Genomic DNA, 17,082 nt, shown 5'->3' with positions numbered 1-17,082 from the left:
CACTTTCTGAACTCATTAGGATTTTATAAAAATGCTTTTAGTTTAGCTCATATGCAAATTAAATGGTGTCATAATTTGGACTTGGAGCTTGCTCTAAGATAATGATTTTGCTGAATGTAACTGAAATGTAAAGGGAATAGGCTCAGTAAACAGTGGAAACTGGACTTAGTCACATTGGTTGCTATTCTGCTGGAACAATAGGAACAACAAAAGTTTGGAAGTAGCTAGGTTGTTAATGGTGTTTTCTGTTGCAGTATGCAGGAACTGTCAGCCAGAAGTCCTGTGTGTGATAGGGTGCATTTGCTGAGGAAGGGACAAAAGAAGTTGTGGTGTCAATACCACCCCTCATAGTTTCATGCGTGTTTTGGAAGTAATGACAGTGGATCTGCTTTGTACTTGCCTCTTTGCAGCTGCCACCCTCCTGCTAAACATCCAGGTTAAGATTTCATCTGGCTCTGAGGCATCCAAGTTTTTCCAATGCTTGAATGTAATCAAAGGATAGATGTTCTAAGGGAAAAGTATGAAGTATCAAAGCTGAAAGCATGGTATAAAATACTTAGTGTTTGTTATTTTAGGAGAATTTATTTTGTTAGTACAGAAATCCTAGATTTCACAGTTATGTATGTGGAAGTATCTTGGGAATAGCTTAGTTTTTTCCTTATAAATGAGGAAATTTCCCCTTTTTAAAAATAAGGGAAAATCACTAGATAAAGCCATGAAAATTTAGGAAGTCTTAATGCAAAAAAGATGTTACTTGCTTTGATCTGCAAGAGTAGAAGAGGCTCTGTAAAGTTAGATGACTTTAATAACAGCTTCTGCAGAAAACATTGTCAAAAGTCTGTGTTCATCGGGGTCACAAGATTTCAGCGGTATGCTTACCACAAAAACATCATATAATGTGTGTACTCGCTGTTGTTATCCAAGCAGTTATAAGAAACTCATGAGCACTTACTTACTTAACATATCTTCAAATGTATTTGTAATTACTTCGGCATGATGTCATCAAGATTTACCTTACAGTGTAGTTTTACTGTCACTTGAAACTGTTAGTGCCAAATGAAGTAGTACTCCTGTCCTGTATTTCATCTGCTTGTCATCCCTTGTGCCAGGAAGAAGAAAAGTATCACCAAATAATTTCAGATAAAAATTGTTCTTATCTGAACATGGATCAGATGCTCATATCAGCACAAGGAAGGGGATGGTACGAGAGGCTGCAAACAAGGAAGGGATAGTATTGCTTCTTTCAGCCACAGTGCTGCTTTATTCTTGTTCAAAAAGACTTGAAATAATACCTATCCAAATCATCTGAGAGGTAAAGTGTGGTTCGCATGCATCGGCGGTAGGGATGCTAACAGGAAATACTCACCCTGGCAAGCAGGGAGTGCTTTCTAGGCATTGTTAGTGTTTAGAAGTTTGATACATAAGTATCTGTTGCTTGGACTCTAGTTACAAGGAGCTGCTTACTTGGAAGGTCGTTTCTTTTCTGAAGACCTAGACAAGCTCTGTTATTAACTAATTGAGCTCCAGTTTTTGAAGAGGGCCTTGATAATGTGGTTTGTGGTTTCTGCTTTGTCAGATGTGCCTTTTTTTTTACCCATGGTACTCATTTTCACTGATATTCCCCCACCAAATGCTTTCACCTGAAATGTTAGGCATTTAAAATGGTTAATTTATTAATGTGCTGAAAGGGAAATCTGGCTTAATTTTGAATGGTAGCAATTTCCCTCAGTTTTGTAAAGTTATGAAATGTAGCTGAAAGTGTGAATGAAGTATAAGAATTTTACTTCTAGTAGAAGGAATCCAAATCAGTCTAACAAGGCACACTTACTCTTTGGATTCTTTCAGAAAAACTTAACTTTGGGGGAAAAGGATTGCATACAGAGTAGCTGTAAAATTTCTTCCCCAATGTTGCCTTCTATCAGGTTAGGCGGTGAAGAATAAAAGGCTTTTAGGAGAGAAGTTGGATGGGTATGGATGGCAGAGATAGGGGAAGTGTGGGAGAGCAAGATCAAAATTAAGGTAACTATCCAAACCATATGTGTTGCTGACTAAATCTCTAGCATCTGGGAAGGAATTTAGTATTTAATACTGTTTATATGTCAAGAGCAGATTAAGCAAAAAGTCAAGCTGGAAATATCCTAGGGGAACTGAGGAAAGATTGTGTTTTGCAGGCAGACGAGTAGGTTCTGTGAGTTATTTGAACTGGCTGATGTCCAGCTCCATCTATTTATCTTGTACTTGATATGGCCTCATATTTGCTGCCCTGCTCAGAGTTTAGTATGTCTAGTTTGTTTCTGTTCTCACCTTTTTACTAATGCTTCAAAATGCAGATCAAAAAAGAAACCAAAATTATCCTTAAGAACTAATTATGCTAAAGAACTATAATAAGAACAGTTGTACACTGCAAAAGCTGCCATGAGCAGTTCTTATCCATTGTTTGTTGTCAGAGAAAATGACACCAATTTAAATGGCAGGGCAATTCTCTTTATTTTCTGTGGGTTTCAGTGAAACCAGTTCTTATAGTTGCTAGCATGTTAATTACCTTCTTACTGTGTCAGTGTTTAAGACTTTTTACTTAATGCTTAGTATCTTAGTACAAAAATGAGAGTGGTTGTCTGTACTTTTAGCATTGCTTTTGAAATGCTTTAATGTGTTTTTACAATGGAACTTGGGGCTGGTTGCTGATAATTCTTAGTGTAAGGCACTTAGGTCTTGTTCCTGGTAAAAATCCATAAGGCACTGATTGACCTAAAAAGGGCCAGATTTACCAGAGGTGGGTAGCCTTTCCTTCCTGTAAGGTTGGTTGGAAATTACTTCTCCAGGGTGCCTGTAGGAATTATGGGGAAACAGGGACTGACACTGCCTATATAAAGCCTCAGAACACAAGGAAGAAAAAAACTAGAGGGGGGGTGGGGGGGAAGGCCTTGTCTCTGGGTTTTGTGGGTTAACAGGGCTGTGAGGCAGCACTGGGGAGACCCCTTAAGGTTGCTATCAAGATGCTCCTTCTGAAATAAGATGAGATTTAAAAAAAATGTTAAGTCATGGAATGGTTTGGGTTGGAAGGAACCTTAACAATTATCTAGTTCCAAGCCCCCTGCCACGGGCAGGGCCACTTTCCATTAGACCAGGTTGCTCCAAGCCCCATCCAGCCTGGCCTTGAGCACTGCCAGGGATGGAGCATCCACATACTCAGGTTTGTTCTAGATTTAGGCAAAGAAAGTGTATTTCTGCAGCTGTTTAAAGACCTTGGCTTTCATCTTGTATTAGAGTCTCTAAAGGACAATATTGGCAAGTTCTGTAGTTTCTGGGGTTTATTGTTTTTAAGCGTTCTTGGAAAAAAGAGGTATATATTATTGCTTAGCTTGCTTATGCCTGATGAACGCTGGGAATCACTGATACAGAATGTTTAAAAGTTAGTGTCTTCTCTTGGATAGAAGTATGTCTGTGACAGAATGAGGTGGGGGCAAATTAGGAAAGCTTTTAGAGACTTCTGGGCATCTATAGAGCTAGACACAATGCTAAATTTTCTTCTGTATGTGATTTTTTTTTTTTTGTTCCATGTGGAAGGTAACACGTTCAAAATTTCTTAGCATATTTTTTGTATGAAGTGTGATTAAATACTTTGCAATGTTGACAAGCTGCTTTGATTAAAATAATTATAATAGAAAAAAGTTTTATAGATTAAAAAGTAGTTATTGAACCAGCCTGACAACAGGTACCAAATCCGCAAGCAGTGAAACAGATTTTCCATTAAAGAGAACGAAGGCATGAAGTGATGTTAAAACTTAACTCAATGTTTGTCTTTTTATTTTCTTATTTTTTTAACCAGAGTATCCAAAAGGGAGAAGGCAGTCTTCTGGTTTGTTCTTGAGCAATGCACAGAAATTGGACTGAAGTTGATGATACAGAAGAGTTGTTGTGTAGTGTTAAGCAAAGCATATTTCATTTCAGCATCCTTGAGGGATAGAGGAAGGTTTGGGGGTAGTAATAAAATAAATGGTCAGTGTGTCTTACAGAGAAAACTTAGAACATTCCTAAAGTTTCAGAATGACCAAAAATTATCAGAGATAAAATAGTTATGCGTAAACACCTCCGGTATTTTTATGAAGAGTTGCAACTGCTTCCAAGGCTCAGTGAATTAGATTAAGTTTAGGTCATCATTAGGGCCACCAGCTGCAAAACAGACACAGCTGAAAAATGACCTAGTGATTGTATGAACATCCTTCCATATGTTGCTGATTTATAATGAGAATTTTTTAAAGCTGAAGGCATTACCTTTATTCCTTGCATTTCTAGAAAAGAAACAGACTCTTTTTATCAAGTATTGTGTTATAAATTAATAAAGCACATTTTAAAGTTCATGCACAATAGTAAATGGAAATCAAACTACAGTTAACAAATATAAATGGTAACTAGAGTAACAGTACTGTCTGCTCTTTACCCAGACCTCTCTGTTAAACATACGTTCTCTTGAACTTTGCTTACATATCATCAGTTATATCCTGAATCAAAAGCTAACCTACTTCTATCTACTAAAATTTCTCAGAATTCCTTCCTGAATTGATAGTACTTCTTTATAACAGTACAGTAATTTGTTGAGAGCCATTACTGTGTCTACAAGGACACTGGGGTCAGGGCTTAAAGACTCATTGACCTTTTATGTATTTTACTTCTTTGTTCCTGTCATCTGTTCCCGATGTTATTCATAGCATCTACTTTACTCTTTGTGTTTGTGGCTAATCTTCATTTTTATGCAATTTCCTTGTGTTCTGCTTTGTAAGAAGGGAGGTATGATGAATTTATGCAATGAACTGTGAGATTAAGGTATTTATTCTCCTTTTAAATTAATTAGGTTGTTAGAAATGTAAATTTGAAGACAGATGATAGATGTGTATGATTGTGGAGCTCCATAACTTCCAGTAGTGTATGCACAATTTGGTTCATAGCTGAAAAGTTCATTCTCTTGCAGTAGTATTGGAGAATGATTGCAAAATCTCTTTAAATGATAGTTTTCTGTTAAAAAAAAATTAGTATGTTCTCCTTTCATGTTTTCAGGTAGGAAATTCCTGTTTATTGCTTGAAATGATCAAGTTGAGAAACAAATAAGGAAATTGGTTCATATTGTAACAAGGGAATGTGACTATGTTAAAAGAAGTCAGAAAACTTGAAACATAAACCATCTGTTTTCTATAAAGGCATTTTGTTCCTAATCCATGTAACTTTTATTATCAGAATAGTGAAGGAAGTATCTCAAAAAGTAAGTCTTGTCATCAACCAAAAATGGAAATATATTCCCACTGTTTTGAGGCCAAAGGAAGAAAGGTAGACAGTTGGATTAAACTACTGTTATTTCTCTTTATTTTGATTTTCACAATAACCTCTTGTGGTATACATTTTGTGAAGGAAAACATCTTGTCTTTTTTGTTGCAGTTTTGAGAGCTTTAATTTTGTGGATTGAAGTTTAGTCATAACTGAATGTTTTCCAGAAATCTGTGAAGCTTTTTCCCTATAGGTTTACGTGGGTATCAAAATGTTCTGGAGTGCACTAATACAACAACCTTGCTAATTATTGTGCATTGTGGATAATGCTGATAATATATAGCTCAGAGTTCAAGAAGGTTCCATCCTCATTTACACAGATAAGACTTGGGAAACATGATTTTTCAGAATAGTTTGTCCAAAGCTGAAAGTAGAACTGAGACTTCATTTTTCTCTGTTGCTGTCTTTCTGGTTATGTTTCTGTTAGTGTTTCAGTTAGGATCAGGAGTGCAGTTTTGGAGCAAGTATCTTCTGATAACCCCACCTTGCTGCACCTTGTTTCACATCACAGTGCTCTTTGAAGGATGTGGGCTATTCTTTTTGGATATAACAAACCAGAAGATGTATGTATTCAGGGGTGCACCTGATGTGCTGCAGCTGCTAATGGATTTTAATTAGTGGCTGGGGCTAGTCTGAAGTAAAGCTCTTCTCAAAAATTGGAGTGGGTCTGGTGGCCTCATCACAGGTATTTTGCCCTAGTGACCCACCTTAGTGCTTCAGCTTAATTGCTAACACAGACAGTGTTGTAAACCAGTTCAGGCTCTGTTTCTGTATCTACTGACTCTGCTGTAAACTAATAAAGCTGTTAGACAATTACTTGGTTTTTCTGTTACTGATAAAATAAGTAGCATTTAAATACATGTTTAGTTCTTAGTTCATGAATCTATTTCCTGCTTAAAAAGACTATATAATAATCTGAAAATAAATACCAGAGCAAACAGGAAGCAAATATGTTTTGATACAAAATCTAGTCAGTTATGTAGTGGTATAATTTGGTTTATACAGAACTCCACACTTAATTGGCTAGGCTGCTTTGTGTACCTGAAATCAGTGTGGGTGTCTGTCTGCTATAGAACACTTGCAACACGTGCTGTTCCTGAATGTAATGAGCTAGAATATGCCTGGGCATATAACCATAGTTGGTAGTGCTTAAAAAAAAAAAAAGAAAAAGTTTAAAGTTCAACTATACCAAGGCAATAAGCATTTACTAGTAGTGAAGAGCAATACCAGTATGTTATCGTAGTCCAGGACAGTGAGAACATAGAACTGATTGCGGAATTCAAATTAGAGGTTGGTGGGCAATATTGTGTGTCCAGCAATGGCCATAAGCGGATGCTTTGGGAAGACTGATAATAGGACGAGCATGTATCCTGCCTCCAAATATTCTTCCGTTCTCCAGCTATTCAGCTCAGCACTTTTGTACCTACTGTGCTTTGTTTACCAACCTGTAATGCATCTCTTCCAAGAAATAAGTTACTTATCCAGTCTTCCCTTGAAACCATATATAAAATTGCTCCTCTATCCGCTCTCAGGCATGCAGTGTAACGGGCTGACTACTTACAAACTTTTGTCTAGTTTGTACCTGGTACATACTAGCTTCATTTGATGGCTCCCTGCTCTTGTACTGGAGCAGTTGATCCGCGAACCCATGCGGTCTATGCAACTCATAATTTTGTGGGTATCTTCTGCATCTCTCCTTAGACATCTTTTTTCTTGACTGGCGACTTCTAACCTACTCAATGTTGCCTATATAGAAGCCATTCCTTACCTTTGGTTACCTGATTACCTTTCTCTGATCCTTTTCTAATTAAACCATATGTAATTATGCCAGCTACTTGAAGGGATCAAAAATCAATAGTGTGTTTAATATCTGGGTGAGCCACAGATTTATAGCAGCATAGCGATGTCTCTTGTGTTTTCTGTTTCTCTCTAGTTTCACTCTAATTTGAGTTTCTTTTTTACTGCTACTGGGTACTAAACCAGTGCTCTCATCGAACTACCTATCACTGCTGCCGAGTCTTGTTCCTAAGCGGTGGTGGTGAGGGCATGCTTCATTAGTTTTTATGTGAAGCTAATATATTCTTTTGCATGGATATCACTTTTTATTTAACAACATTGAATTTCATTGGCTATTTTAGGATCCTGAGGTCCTTTTGCAGTACTCCTTCATTGACACTTAGCCATCTTTGTTGTCACCTCACTTCTCAGCCCGATTTCTCTATCTTCTGCAAGTATATTAAACTGAATAAAGTGCAGCACAGGCCCTTTGCAAAACTCCCACCAGTGGGCTCCATCCATAGCAAGAACTGACCATTTATTTTTATGCTGTTTCTTAAATTTTATTTGATTTTGTCCATGCTGTCACCTCTTAATCTGTGGCAACTTAATTTCCTTAAAAACCTTTCAGAAATCTTTGAAGGCTGTTTGGACCAAGATCTCCCTTTTCCACATCCTTCATGATTCCTTCAGAGAATTCAAAAGAGATTTGCAAGGCAAAAACATCTTGGCTTTTACAGAAGCCATGCTCAGTCTTATCAGAGCAAATTGTATTTATCTAGATACCCATAAATTCTGTACGTCATTGTAATTTCTAGTTTTTCTAATACAGGCATAGGGCTAGCAAGTCTTTATTTCCCTGACCACCCTGAAATCTTTTCTAAATAATAGCATTATATTTACCACAGATGAGATACAATAATATTAATTGAATGAAAAGTGAGTTATAATAGTTTTGCTTGTAATACAGTTCTCATGCTCCATCTGAATGGGTTTAATCAGACTGCTCTAAAGTTTTCAATAATTATATTTGACTTATGTTTAAACTTTAAGAAATGTATATAACTAGTTGCTACAAAGTATCTTTAATTCTACTTTAAAACTAAAGCTAAGCTTCACTTCCTAAAAGTTTTTGAAAAGCAGAAAATTTGTGATAGAAGATGTAATACTTGTAATATGTTTGAATAGTGTTCTTTTTTTAAAGCTAAGCAAAAAAGCCTGTATTAATTTAGATTTGCATTTTGTGCACTATTCTGAAATAGTAGAAAAGTTATAAAGATTCCCTAAGGTTAATATGGTACATGCTTATATTAATAAAACTATAAAGTCTGTACATAAATTTATGTGTATGTACTGTACACGAGTTTTTGATAACAATATTTAAATGAAGTAATGAATACATACATATATTCCTCCTTCATGAAGCCAGAGGTACTTGAGGTTGATAAATGTTCATAAATTTTTTTTCGGAAAAAGAGGAAGATAATTTCTGCAGTGCAGTACATTTGTAAGGTGACCGTAAAATACTTTGTCATAAATATTGTATCTGTTCAGAATGTAGATATAAAAAAGGGGAAGGAGAGAAATAATAGATTTCTTCAGTTAGTTGGCTGAAGACCCACAATTATTTTTTTTTTTAAGATCCACAAATTTTATGATCAGTTGTTGCTAAAGACTATGTATATTCTTAAGTGTTATATTCATGGGCTTATGAGGAATTTCTTTCAATTAAAAAGTGTCATTAAATAATTTCATTTTGTTAATATTTTAGTTTTTGCATCAGAAATCAAAATGTCTTAGGATGGGCTTAAAAAACCAACTGAAATTGTAAGAGAAGAAACCAGACCTGCCAAACTTTTTAGGAATTCTAACACTCTTTGCTTGCATAATTTTATATAGCCTTTTTAGTTTTTCTGCACTTAAAGTATAATGTAAAATTAGTAGTATGATGTATGGTTATATTTCTTGAATACCTTTGATTTTCTTGTTGAAAATGGTGATTCTTCCATTCTTCTTCACAGCTAACAAAGATTTATCAGGAAAAAAGTGCTGAAAAATAAAGAATTTAAATAAAACAAAAGCAGTAAAGTGCCCTATAGTGCTATCTTACCCTGTAGTTACTTGGATATCTTTCTAGGCATAAGACATACCTAAAAAAAAATAATTGCATGTCTCAGTATATAGTACTTTTCTCTAGATTGCTTAAAGCAATTTTTGTTCTACACTGAAGCAGCATATAGCTAATTGGTATTGACTATGCAGAGGGATAGTCTAATGATTTAAAAAAAACTGGAATGTTCCTATTTGTTTTACTTGATGAACAATTCTCTTAAAAAGATTGTATTACATTTTTATGTGCCTTCTAAAATAATGTGGGCTAAAGCCATAGGTAAAATGTAAATAATAATAGTTCAGTTGTATTAATGCACTTCCTTTTCCCTAGGTCCTAAGACCTTTGATGAAAGGTTGATTATTGCCTGTATTACTAATAAGCTAAAATCTCCTTTGAAAGAATTATGATACTTGAGGTATAAGCTGAGAAGTAAATATGATAATACACTGCAAAGATAATATGAGGAAGATTTGAAATTTCAAGTTTGTGATTTTCCTGTCCAATTAGAAATTGGAAAAAGAAACATCTGTAATTCTGAAAGATGTGGAGGAACCTTGTGGAAGTATTTTTGTGATCGTACCCTCTCATCCTTTTCTCTAGTGTGTCTGTTTTCTCCTGCTGTCAGTAACAGGATGTATAGCTTGACGGTTTTTTGGCCTTATCCACTTGTTCCTACTGAGGCTGACGTTGATTTGTATTTTAGCTATTTTGCAAGTTGGGTCACTTAAGAACATAGAAACTTTTTCAGGTCAATTTTCTTCACTTAGTTTTCTCCCCCAAGGATAATTCATCATCAACCCAGATTATATATATCAGACTGCTGTCTAGTGCTGAGGGTGAGTCCTCTTTGTTCCTAAGTATTGTTTTCTACTACATCAATAATAAGACATTTACCTACACTAAAATCCTTTATAGATATATCTTAAATATCCCAAACTATCCAACAGTTCTAAAATGGATGTGAATATCCTACAACTAAGGAGAAGTTTTTATATATGCTCATTAACAATGAGTATGTCACTGAAAGTAAGGATGAAAGTAGTTGTCTTCTGCTTCATGATCTTCTTCGGTTTCATGATCATGTGTTTCATGATCGTCTTCTGCTTCACGGTATTCTTCAGGTGTTAAAAATCGTCGAAACACTCGTATTCTTAGCTGAGTTGACTTGCTGACATTAACGTTTTGTTCACCATAATAGATGGTTCGGATGTGAGGGAAGCAAAAGAATGCATATGTGCTTATTGGGCTCGTAAGCTTATTTTGGTCCACCCGTATATAGGTTAATTGGTTGGTGTTCATTGGATCAATAGATGGACACATCAAAGTAACATTTATGGCTGTAAGAGAGAGAAAAATAGTAATTAAAATACAGAAAACAGTTATATGTGAGACCTGTTGCAAAAGTGAAACTTATGTTTTGAAATTTAAAAAGCAAAATATTGATATAATCCTTCCCTGTGTTTTTAATTGGTTTTGTATATGACAACAATAACAATTCTGGGGTTTGAAAAGTGTGATGTTGTGGGGTAAAGTAAAAAAATAAATGATTACTACTAGAATTTGTAATTACTCTTTTATGTGGGTGGAATGTTTTCATAATTCCTTTTTTTTTTAATCAATTTACTAATCAGAATCAATTTTCTAAAAGGTTTTAGCTTGTTATATGATAAACTTTTCTTATTAACTTTTACAAAAAATTGCAAAATAGGTGTAAGATACAAAACCAAAGTGCTTTCTAATTTCACTGATTTGGTCTTAACTACTAACCAAGGATGTGTTTACACTGCATCTTGAACAAGATGGGATGATATTCTTCCTGCACTGTAAGCTGATCAAAAGCTACAGAGCTGCATTTGCTTCTGAGAAGTACAGTGTGTATGAACTCCGGGTCAGAGTGTTAACATTAAATGGTTAGTTCAGAACACTAATAGCTCCAGCTCACCTCTCTGTGGAGGACATCAGAGTACCTCTTTAACAACATGCAGATGTGGATGACTGCTGGATTCTATGCTTGGTTTATACATGACCTGACTAAGGTGGCAGGTCCTCAAAACTAAGACACAACAAAATAGATGTTTCTGAGAGTTTTTTGGTGTAGGCTGAAAGTTCTTAATTCTGGATGGTACGGAAAAATGTACTAAACTCGCCCCCCTCCCACAACCAATGCCAAAGTACACTAAAGTTTTTGGTTTTAAAGAATTGCAACCATCAACATACTTTCAATGTCATTGCCTTCAATATACAAATGCTGCAAACTTCTTGGAATATAAAATAATTGTTTCAATTTGTTATGTCCAAGATTAAGTTCTAGAAGGTTCGGTAGATTAAAGGTGTTGCGTGCAATGTTCTGTAGGTTATTGTGGGACATTCTTAGAGCAATGATTTTTGGAAGTCTATTGAAATAGTTTTCTGGAATAGCAGAAATTGAGTTATTTTCAAGAGAGAGATACATAAGTGACAATGGGAGATCAGGAGGCATAGTCTGTAACTTGTTGTTGCATAAGTTGAGCTGCATTAAGTTTTTCGTGTTTGAAAAGGGTTTTCCTTTGAGTACTGAGTCGTCAAGAAAGTTACTGCAAAGATCAAGCATAGTTATGTTAGGTAATCCTTCCAATGAATTTCCAGATAAGAGAGAAATCTTATTGAAACCAAGGAGGAGCCTCTCTAGAGAACTGGGGAGTGGGAATGGAAATTCTTCTAATTCATTATGTTGTAAATGAAGTTGCACTAAGTTTTCAAGTTTGGCAAAAACACCATGGTCAATCATATGAGATTTGATTTTGTTGTGGCTGAGGTTAATTTCTCTTAAGAAGGTAACATTAGTGAATGGTCCTGCAGGCACAGCTTCAATATCATTGTTTTGCAGATAAAGTTGTTGGACGTGGCTAGGGATATTTGGTATCGTCTTAAGTTTACGATGGTCACAGTACATTGATAATGGAAAAGCTGGTGGACAAAAGCATTCTCTGGCACACTCAACTGGAAAAGGAAAGCGAGGAACTCCATCTTGTGTATCTGGATTAAAATAATATGGGTGTCGATGATCTGGTGTCTCCTCATATTCATCCTCAAAATCATAATCTTCATATTGACAAAAGACCATAGCAGTCCAGAGGAGGTGAATGATTGATAGCTGGCTCAGAATTCCCATATTTAAATTTGTATTTTGTATCCTGTTGATGAGAAGTAAAAATAAGTTTATTAGATAGTCATAAAGTAAAGAACATGTAAGTTTCGGTTTTAAGAAGCAATTTAAAATGAAGCAAGTAGAATAATGCACTTTTTTTATTGGCAACAGTCAGTGACATTTTTAGCAAAAAACAAGTTTTAACCTGTATCTTCCAAGAAAACAACCATAAACAAATACACTGCCCTGGAAATAAACAGGAGTTTTCTTGTCTGACTTCAGACAAGGAACAGCTTTCTACCTGTGCTGTGCCTGTTACCAAAGGATACCATAACAGTTGAGTGTATAAAAAAAGTCCCAGTCTTCATTCCTTTCTCACTTAATTACAGAGACGTTGTAGAAGAACTTTTTATGTAAAGTGATATACTCTGGGGTTTGTATTGGACACCTGAGGTGTTGCATTTGTCCCATTGTGATGGGTTAAGCATCAGCCTTACAAGTCAGTTTTAAATGGGTGCTGGTGGAATTCCTGAGCAATGTTTCTTCCTCAGACCTTTGGAAACACATAGGTAGCCTTATTAAACTGTCAAGATGAAAACTTTTTTTGCAAGTGTATTAGTTATTCTCACTATGAACTTGCACTGCACAAATGGTGTGTGGCCAATGTTACAGAATCAAAGAAGTGTTGTTTGGAAGGGACTTCTGGTGTTAATATAGTCCCACCTGGTGCTTCAAGTGTTTCCATCTCCAAGAGTAAATTAGATCAGCCTAGACTTTGTCTGGGTGAGCCTTGAAAATCTTCAAGGGTGTAATTCCAGCATCTCTCCAAATAACTCAAGTGAGTGTTATACTACACTCCTTGTGAAGAAATTTGCTAGTCTTACTAAACACTCAAGCTTGTGTCTATTGTTCTTGTTATACAAAAATAATTTTGTTTAAAAATATATATATCCTCAATTGAGGAAATTGCAGGATTGTTTCTATAAAAAGAACAGTGAAATAGATTACTTTGAAATGCTGTATTTTATGTAAAATAGAAATTTGCATGGCAGTGGTGATTGTTCTGTGGCATTTTGTTTTTCTGTTTTCTGCAAAACATGGCTGACTTAGCACAATGCATTAATGATGATCAAAATTTAATTTTTCTATTCCTTTTATTTAAATCAAATGTAATTCAACTGTTCTATACTGTACATAATGTAAAATCTTGATTGATAAAATTTTTCTTTATAGTCTTCCTGAGCCTCTGTAACCATATGGTCTGTATAGGCATGAACTAATTGACCTGCAAGGTACTCTTCTGAGGTGAGATACTGATGTTGTGAAAGACAAATAATTTTGCATGTCAAATTTCTGATGCTCAAAGCCAGACTAACATTTTAGAGCACTTTATGCAGTCAAAAGAACCCTGTTACTTGGCAGAACTAGAGTTGTGAATCGTGTCAAGCTGTTCAATAATAGATGAGTCAAAATGTAACATTCCAGGTCAAAGCACATAAATCAGGGAAAATTTGAAGAGATTTGGCTCAGTGTAGTATGGGAGCCCTGAGGCAGAGGAAAGCAGATATTCTCAGGGTTTTTTTATAATGACATTAATGTTGCTTAATCAAGGGACTCTTTCCTTTGTTTTCTTGATTTTAATACTTGTTTACCAAACACAACTAATCAGTAACAATGGAGAGGAGACTTAGAAATGCTAATTTCCTGTGCTTCCTGGTGGTGATTGATGCCGAATGCATGATGTATTCAACAAATGAATGAGAGAGAATTCTAAGAAAAAAAAGTAGTAACAAAATAATGGAATGTAATACATCCTCGTAGTCTTCCTGTGGTGTTCTACCGAGCCTGTGTGTGATGATGTCTGGGTTGAAATCATTTGTGGTATTGTCTAACTTGCATTTTTAACTTTGTACCATTTGTATTTGAATTCTCCTTTAATCATGTTTCATAACTCATTAAATCTTAAAAACAGGTTTGAATGGAGTCAGTTGTTTGGAACCCCGGTAGGCAGGTCCTCAGCAAAGCCAGGGTGTGTCTATCTCTACAGCATCATCAGATGTCTGAGCTATCTAAGGAAATAGCAGAAAGACTACACAGAGAGCAGCCTTGTGCTACAGGCATTGCATAAATGCACTATACTGAGAAGCTCTGCAGACACATGCTGAGTTGAGAAGCAATACTGTGCTTCAGGAGGCATTAACTGGTTTCCAGATTTCAGGCCCTGTATATTGGGAAAATACCTTATTACCATATTTCTAACTTCTAGTCAGACCTGGTGGTGCCTACCTATATAAAAATCTGTCTCTAAATCCTGGGACTTGATTCTAGTTTTTGTGAACAGATCCTTACACAATCTCCCCCACACCTATTTCATGTTCTTGATTTCCTTTTGATTCCTGTTACTTCTCAGTTTCAGTCTGGAACTTCAGCTTCACCTTCTGATTCTATTCTCTCAGCACTTCTACTAGCTGTCATAAAATTTCCCATTAATAACTTCGGTTCTCAGTGCCACAATAATCCTTAGAAACCAGGAGGAACAACTCTGGAAGTCCTGCTTAGTGTGAGGAAAGAGCTTACTTAGGCCTTCATGCAGTCGATCCACTTGCCATATAGACAACGTGAAAAGAACTATCATCACTTCAGATGGAATGTTAAGTAATAGGTACCAAAGTCTCTCGCTGGTTTTGTGGAGAGAGAGGAGCTGGTATTTGTGGGGTGGGGGGCAAGGGGCGGGGGTTACACCTTGGCTGTAGTTGAGTGCATTTTTGGTAGAATAATAAGTGTCCTGCTAGGCTTGCAGACCATGGCTCACCGTATGAGATACTAGCACTTCTTCATGAAATATTTCTAAGAACTTAACTAGCTTTAAAACAAAGTACCATGTCAGGTGAAACTTGATAATGGGAGACTCAAGTCAGATGCATTCAATATGATAAACTGCGTACTTACAAAATTGAAAGAAAACAGAAAATCTTAGAAGCATGATTCTCTAACATCTGCAATAAACTCAACACTTAGTAACTGTACTTGTAAGCAGTTTACTAGCTGAAAGCTGAGAACTATATAACATGCATGAATCTCTTAACTGCAAAAATAATACAATTGGTTCATTTTATTCTTGCTTACCAAGAAAACTTACTCTTTGGAAGTCTGTGAAGCTCAAGTTGTAGAGGGCAGCAAGTTATTGTGCTGGTGAAATCATCTGAGGAATAGCTTAACACAGCTGGAGGAACAAAAGATCTCTAAGCCATATTTTGTGGTGAGGAGCCTTGTGGGAAGGCAAAGCAAAATAACAGCCTTAGCCTCTCTTCTGATTTGCCAGTTAAAAAAAAAAAATAAAAAATTGTGCCACATCATCAGTTACTGTAGATGCTGTATCATAAGTCTGTGAAGCAATTTCTTTATTTCTTAGAATCCCTTCAAAATTATTTGTAAGATTCTTTCAGTGTTAGCAGTTTCCATTAAAAAAAATATTGAGAGTAAGACTTCAAAAAATATTGCGGAGGTCATTAGTTCATAGCGCGGTTTCAACTTCAGTGATTCATTTACGTAAAGGATTTGTCCTCTGGAGGATTAAACTTAAGAAACACTAAAAAATTAACCTTATCAAGATTGAGAGAAGGCATGTGCTATAGATAAGTTCTTATGAACATTTTCAATTTTATACTTTTTTCCCTCCACGATCCGTATTTCCTGTTGCCTTCCTGCAAAGCCGTTGCGCTATACAGTACTGTCAGTATGGTGTTGTACGTCTGTGTTGATTTAAAGTTCAGGATGTTTTTGATAAGTTGTGTAGAAAGAGCATAAATCTTCCTATGAAAAAGACAAGTATGACATGAGAAATAAACTATTTTACTTGAAGAAAAATATTTTTCATAGCTTTGAAGAGAGAGGGGAAAAAGGTATGGTTATCTGCTGTTGCTGCTATATGGTATTTAAATAACTGTGCAAAAAATGGGGGGAAAAGACAAATTTTTTCGTTGAAGTGAGACACTGTTCTGGGTTAATTGCAGGATTTATCAAAAGCATTTAATGATTGGGTTTGGTTTGGTAAAATAATTGTTATTTCAAGGTCTATTCACAAGGAAGAATCTGGTTCTTTAAAAAGTGTGAGTGCCTTAGAGATATCATATTTGATAAAACAATGCCATATTAAGTTTTACTTTTTTTTGTCTTTAAGCTTCCTGAAGCTGATGGTTTTCTTGACCTTTTCAAGTTTCCTCTGTACCATTGAGGTCAAGAACATTATTTAAGAAGATAAATTGTGCATGATTCTAACATTTGGGATATGAAGAAAAGCACTAGAAGACAGGACCAAAATAATATTGTAGGAGCTGGCAGTACTGGAACTAAAATAGAGCTGTCATGTTTTTATGTAAAGAATATAGAGTACAAGGGAGAGGTTGAAAGAGTAAAATTAAAATGACATAGTCATTGATTAATGGTACTGTAAATAGGTGAATAACTACATTGTACCACTAAACCCAAATAACGCTGAACAAGAAAAGTAATTGATTTTTTAAAAAATTAGAATACATTCATAATAATAAATGAAAAAGACCCACCAAGTTTGTTATGCCAGTTAGTAAAATGTTATTTGCTGCTACAGATTTGGGAGGTTTTTTACACACAAGATAAAGGAACACAGTGGAGAATTTTGGAAGCTTCATTATATTAACAGTTCTAATAAAACGTGCAAAAATTGAAACTTATTTTCTTTAAAGATAAAAATGAGACCAAATTAGAA

The 17,082-nt window shown here is 35.5% G+C and overlaps 2 protein-coding genes across 5 annotated transcripts in view; one reads left to right on the top strand and one right to left on the bottom strand.

Moving 5' to 3' along the window:
• Nucleotides 1–17,082, top strand: part of CENPP (centromere protein P) — a 151,513-nt gene that overhangs the window by 33,521 nt on the left and 100,910 nt on the right. The gene's annotated exons all lie outside the window — the stretch shown is intronic.
• On the bottom strand, nucleotides 4,955–16,246 carry OMD (osteomodulin). Of its 2 annotated transcripts, XM_005229916.3 has the most exons (3): nucleotides 15,475–16,246; nucleotides 11,426–12,381; nucleotides 4,955–10,545 (listed from the first exon to the last, which is right to left on the bottom strand). In XM_005229916.3, the coding sequence occupies exons 2-3, from the start codon at nucleotides 12,357–12,359 to the stop codon at nucleotides 10,226–10,228; spliced, it is 1,254 nt and encodes a 417-aa protein (XP_005229973.1). In that variant the 5' UTR covers nucleotides 12,360–12,381; nucleotides 15,475–16,246; the 3' UTR covers nucleotides 4,955–10,225. The 2 variants fall into 2 exon arrangements, with proteins under 2 accessions (XP_005229973.1, XP_055661024.1); XM_055805049.1 differs by lacking the exon at nucleotides 15,475–16,246 and having other exon boundaries at nucleotides 11,426–13,274.

Source organism: Falco peregrinus, chromosome 5 (assembly GCF_023634155.1).
Source record: "Falco peregrinus isolate bFalPer1 chromosome 5, bFalPer1.pri, whole genome shotgun sequence".
Lineage (NCBI taxonomy): Eukaryota > Metazoa > Chordata > Aves > Falconiformes > Falconidae > Falco > Falco peregrinus.
The sequence above is the reverse complement of the archived record's forward strand: the minus strand, read 5'-3'. Positions and strand labels throughout refer to the sequence as shown.

Bases quoted from the DNA above. Each gene is read 5' to 3' on its own strand.
- OMD (XM_005229916.3), bottom strand. From the start codon at position 12,359: ATGGGAATTCTGAGCCAGCTATCAATCATTCACCTCCTCTGGACTGCT. The intron at 10,546-11,425 runs GTATGTTGATGG...TCTCTCTTACAG, and splicing joins TGAAGGCAATGACATTGAAA to CCATAAATGTTACTTTGATG.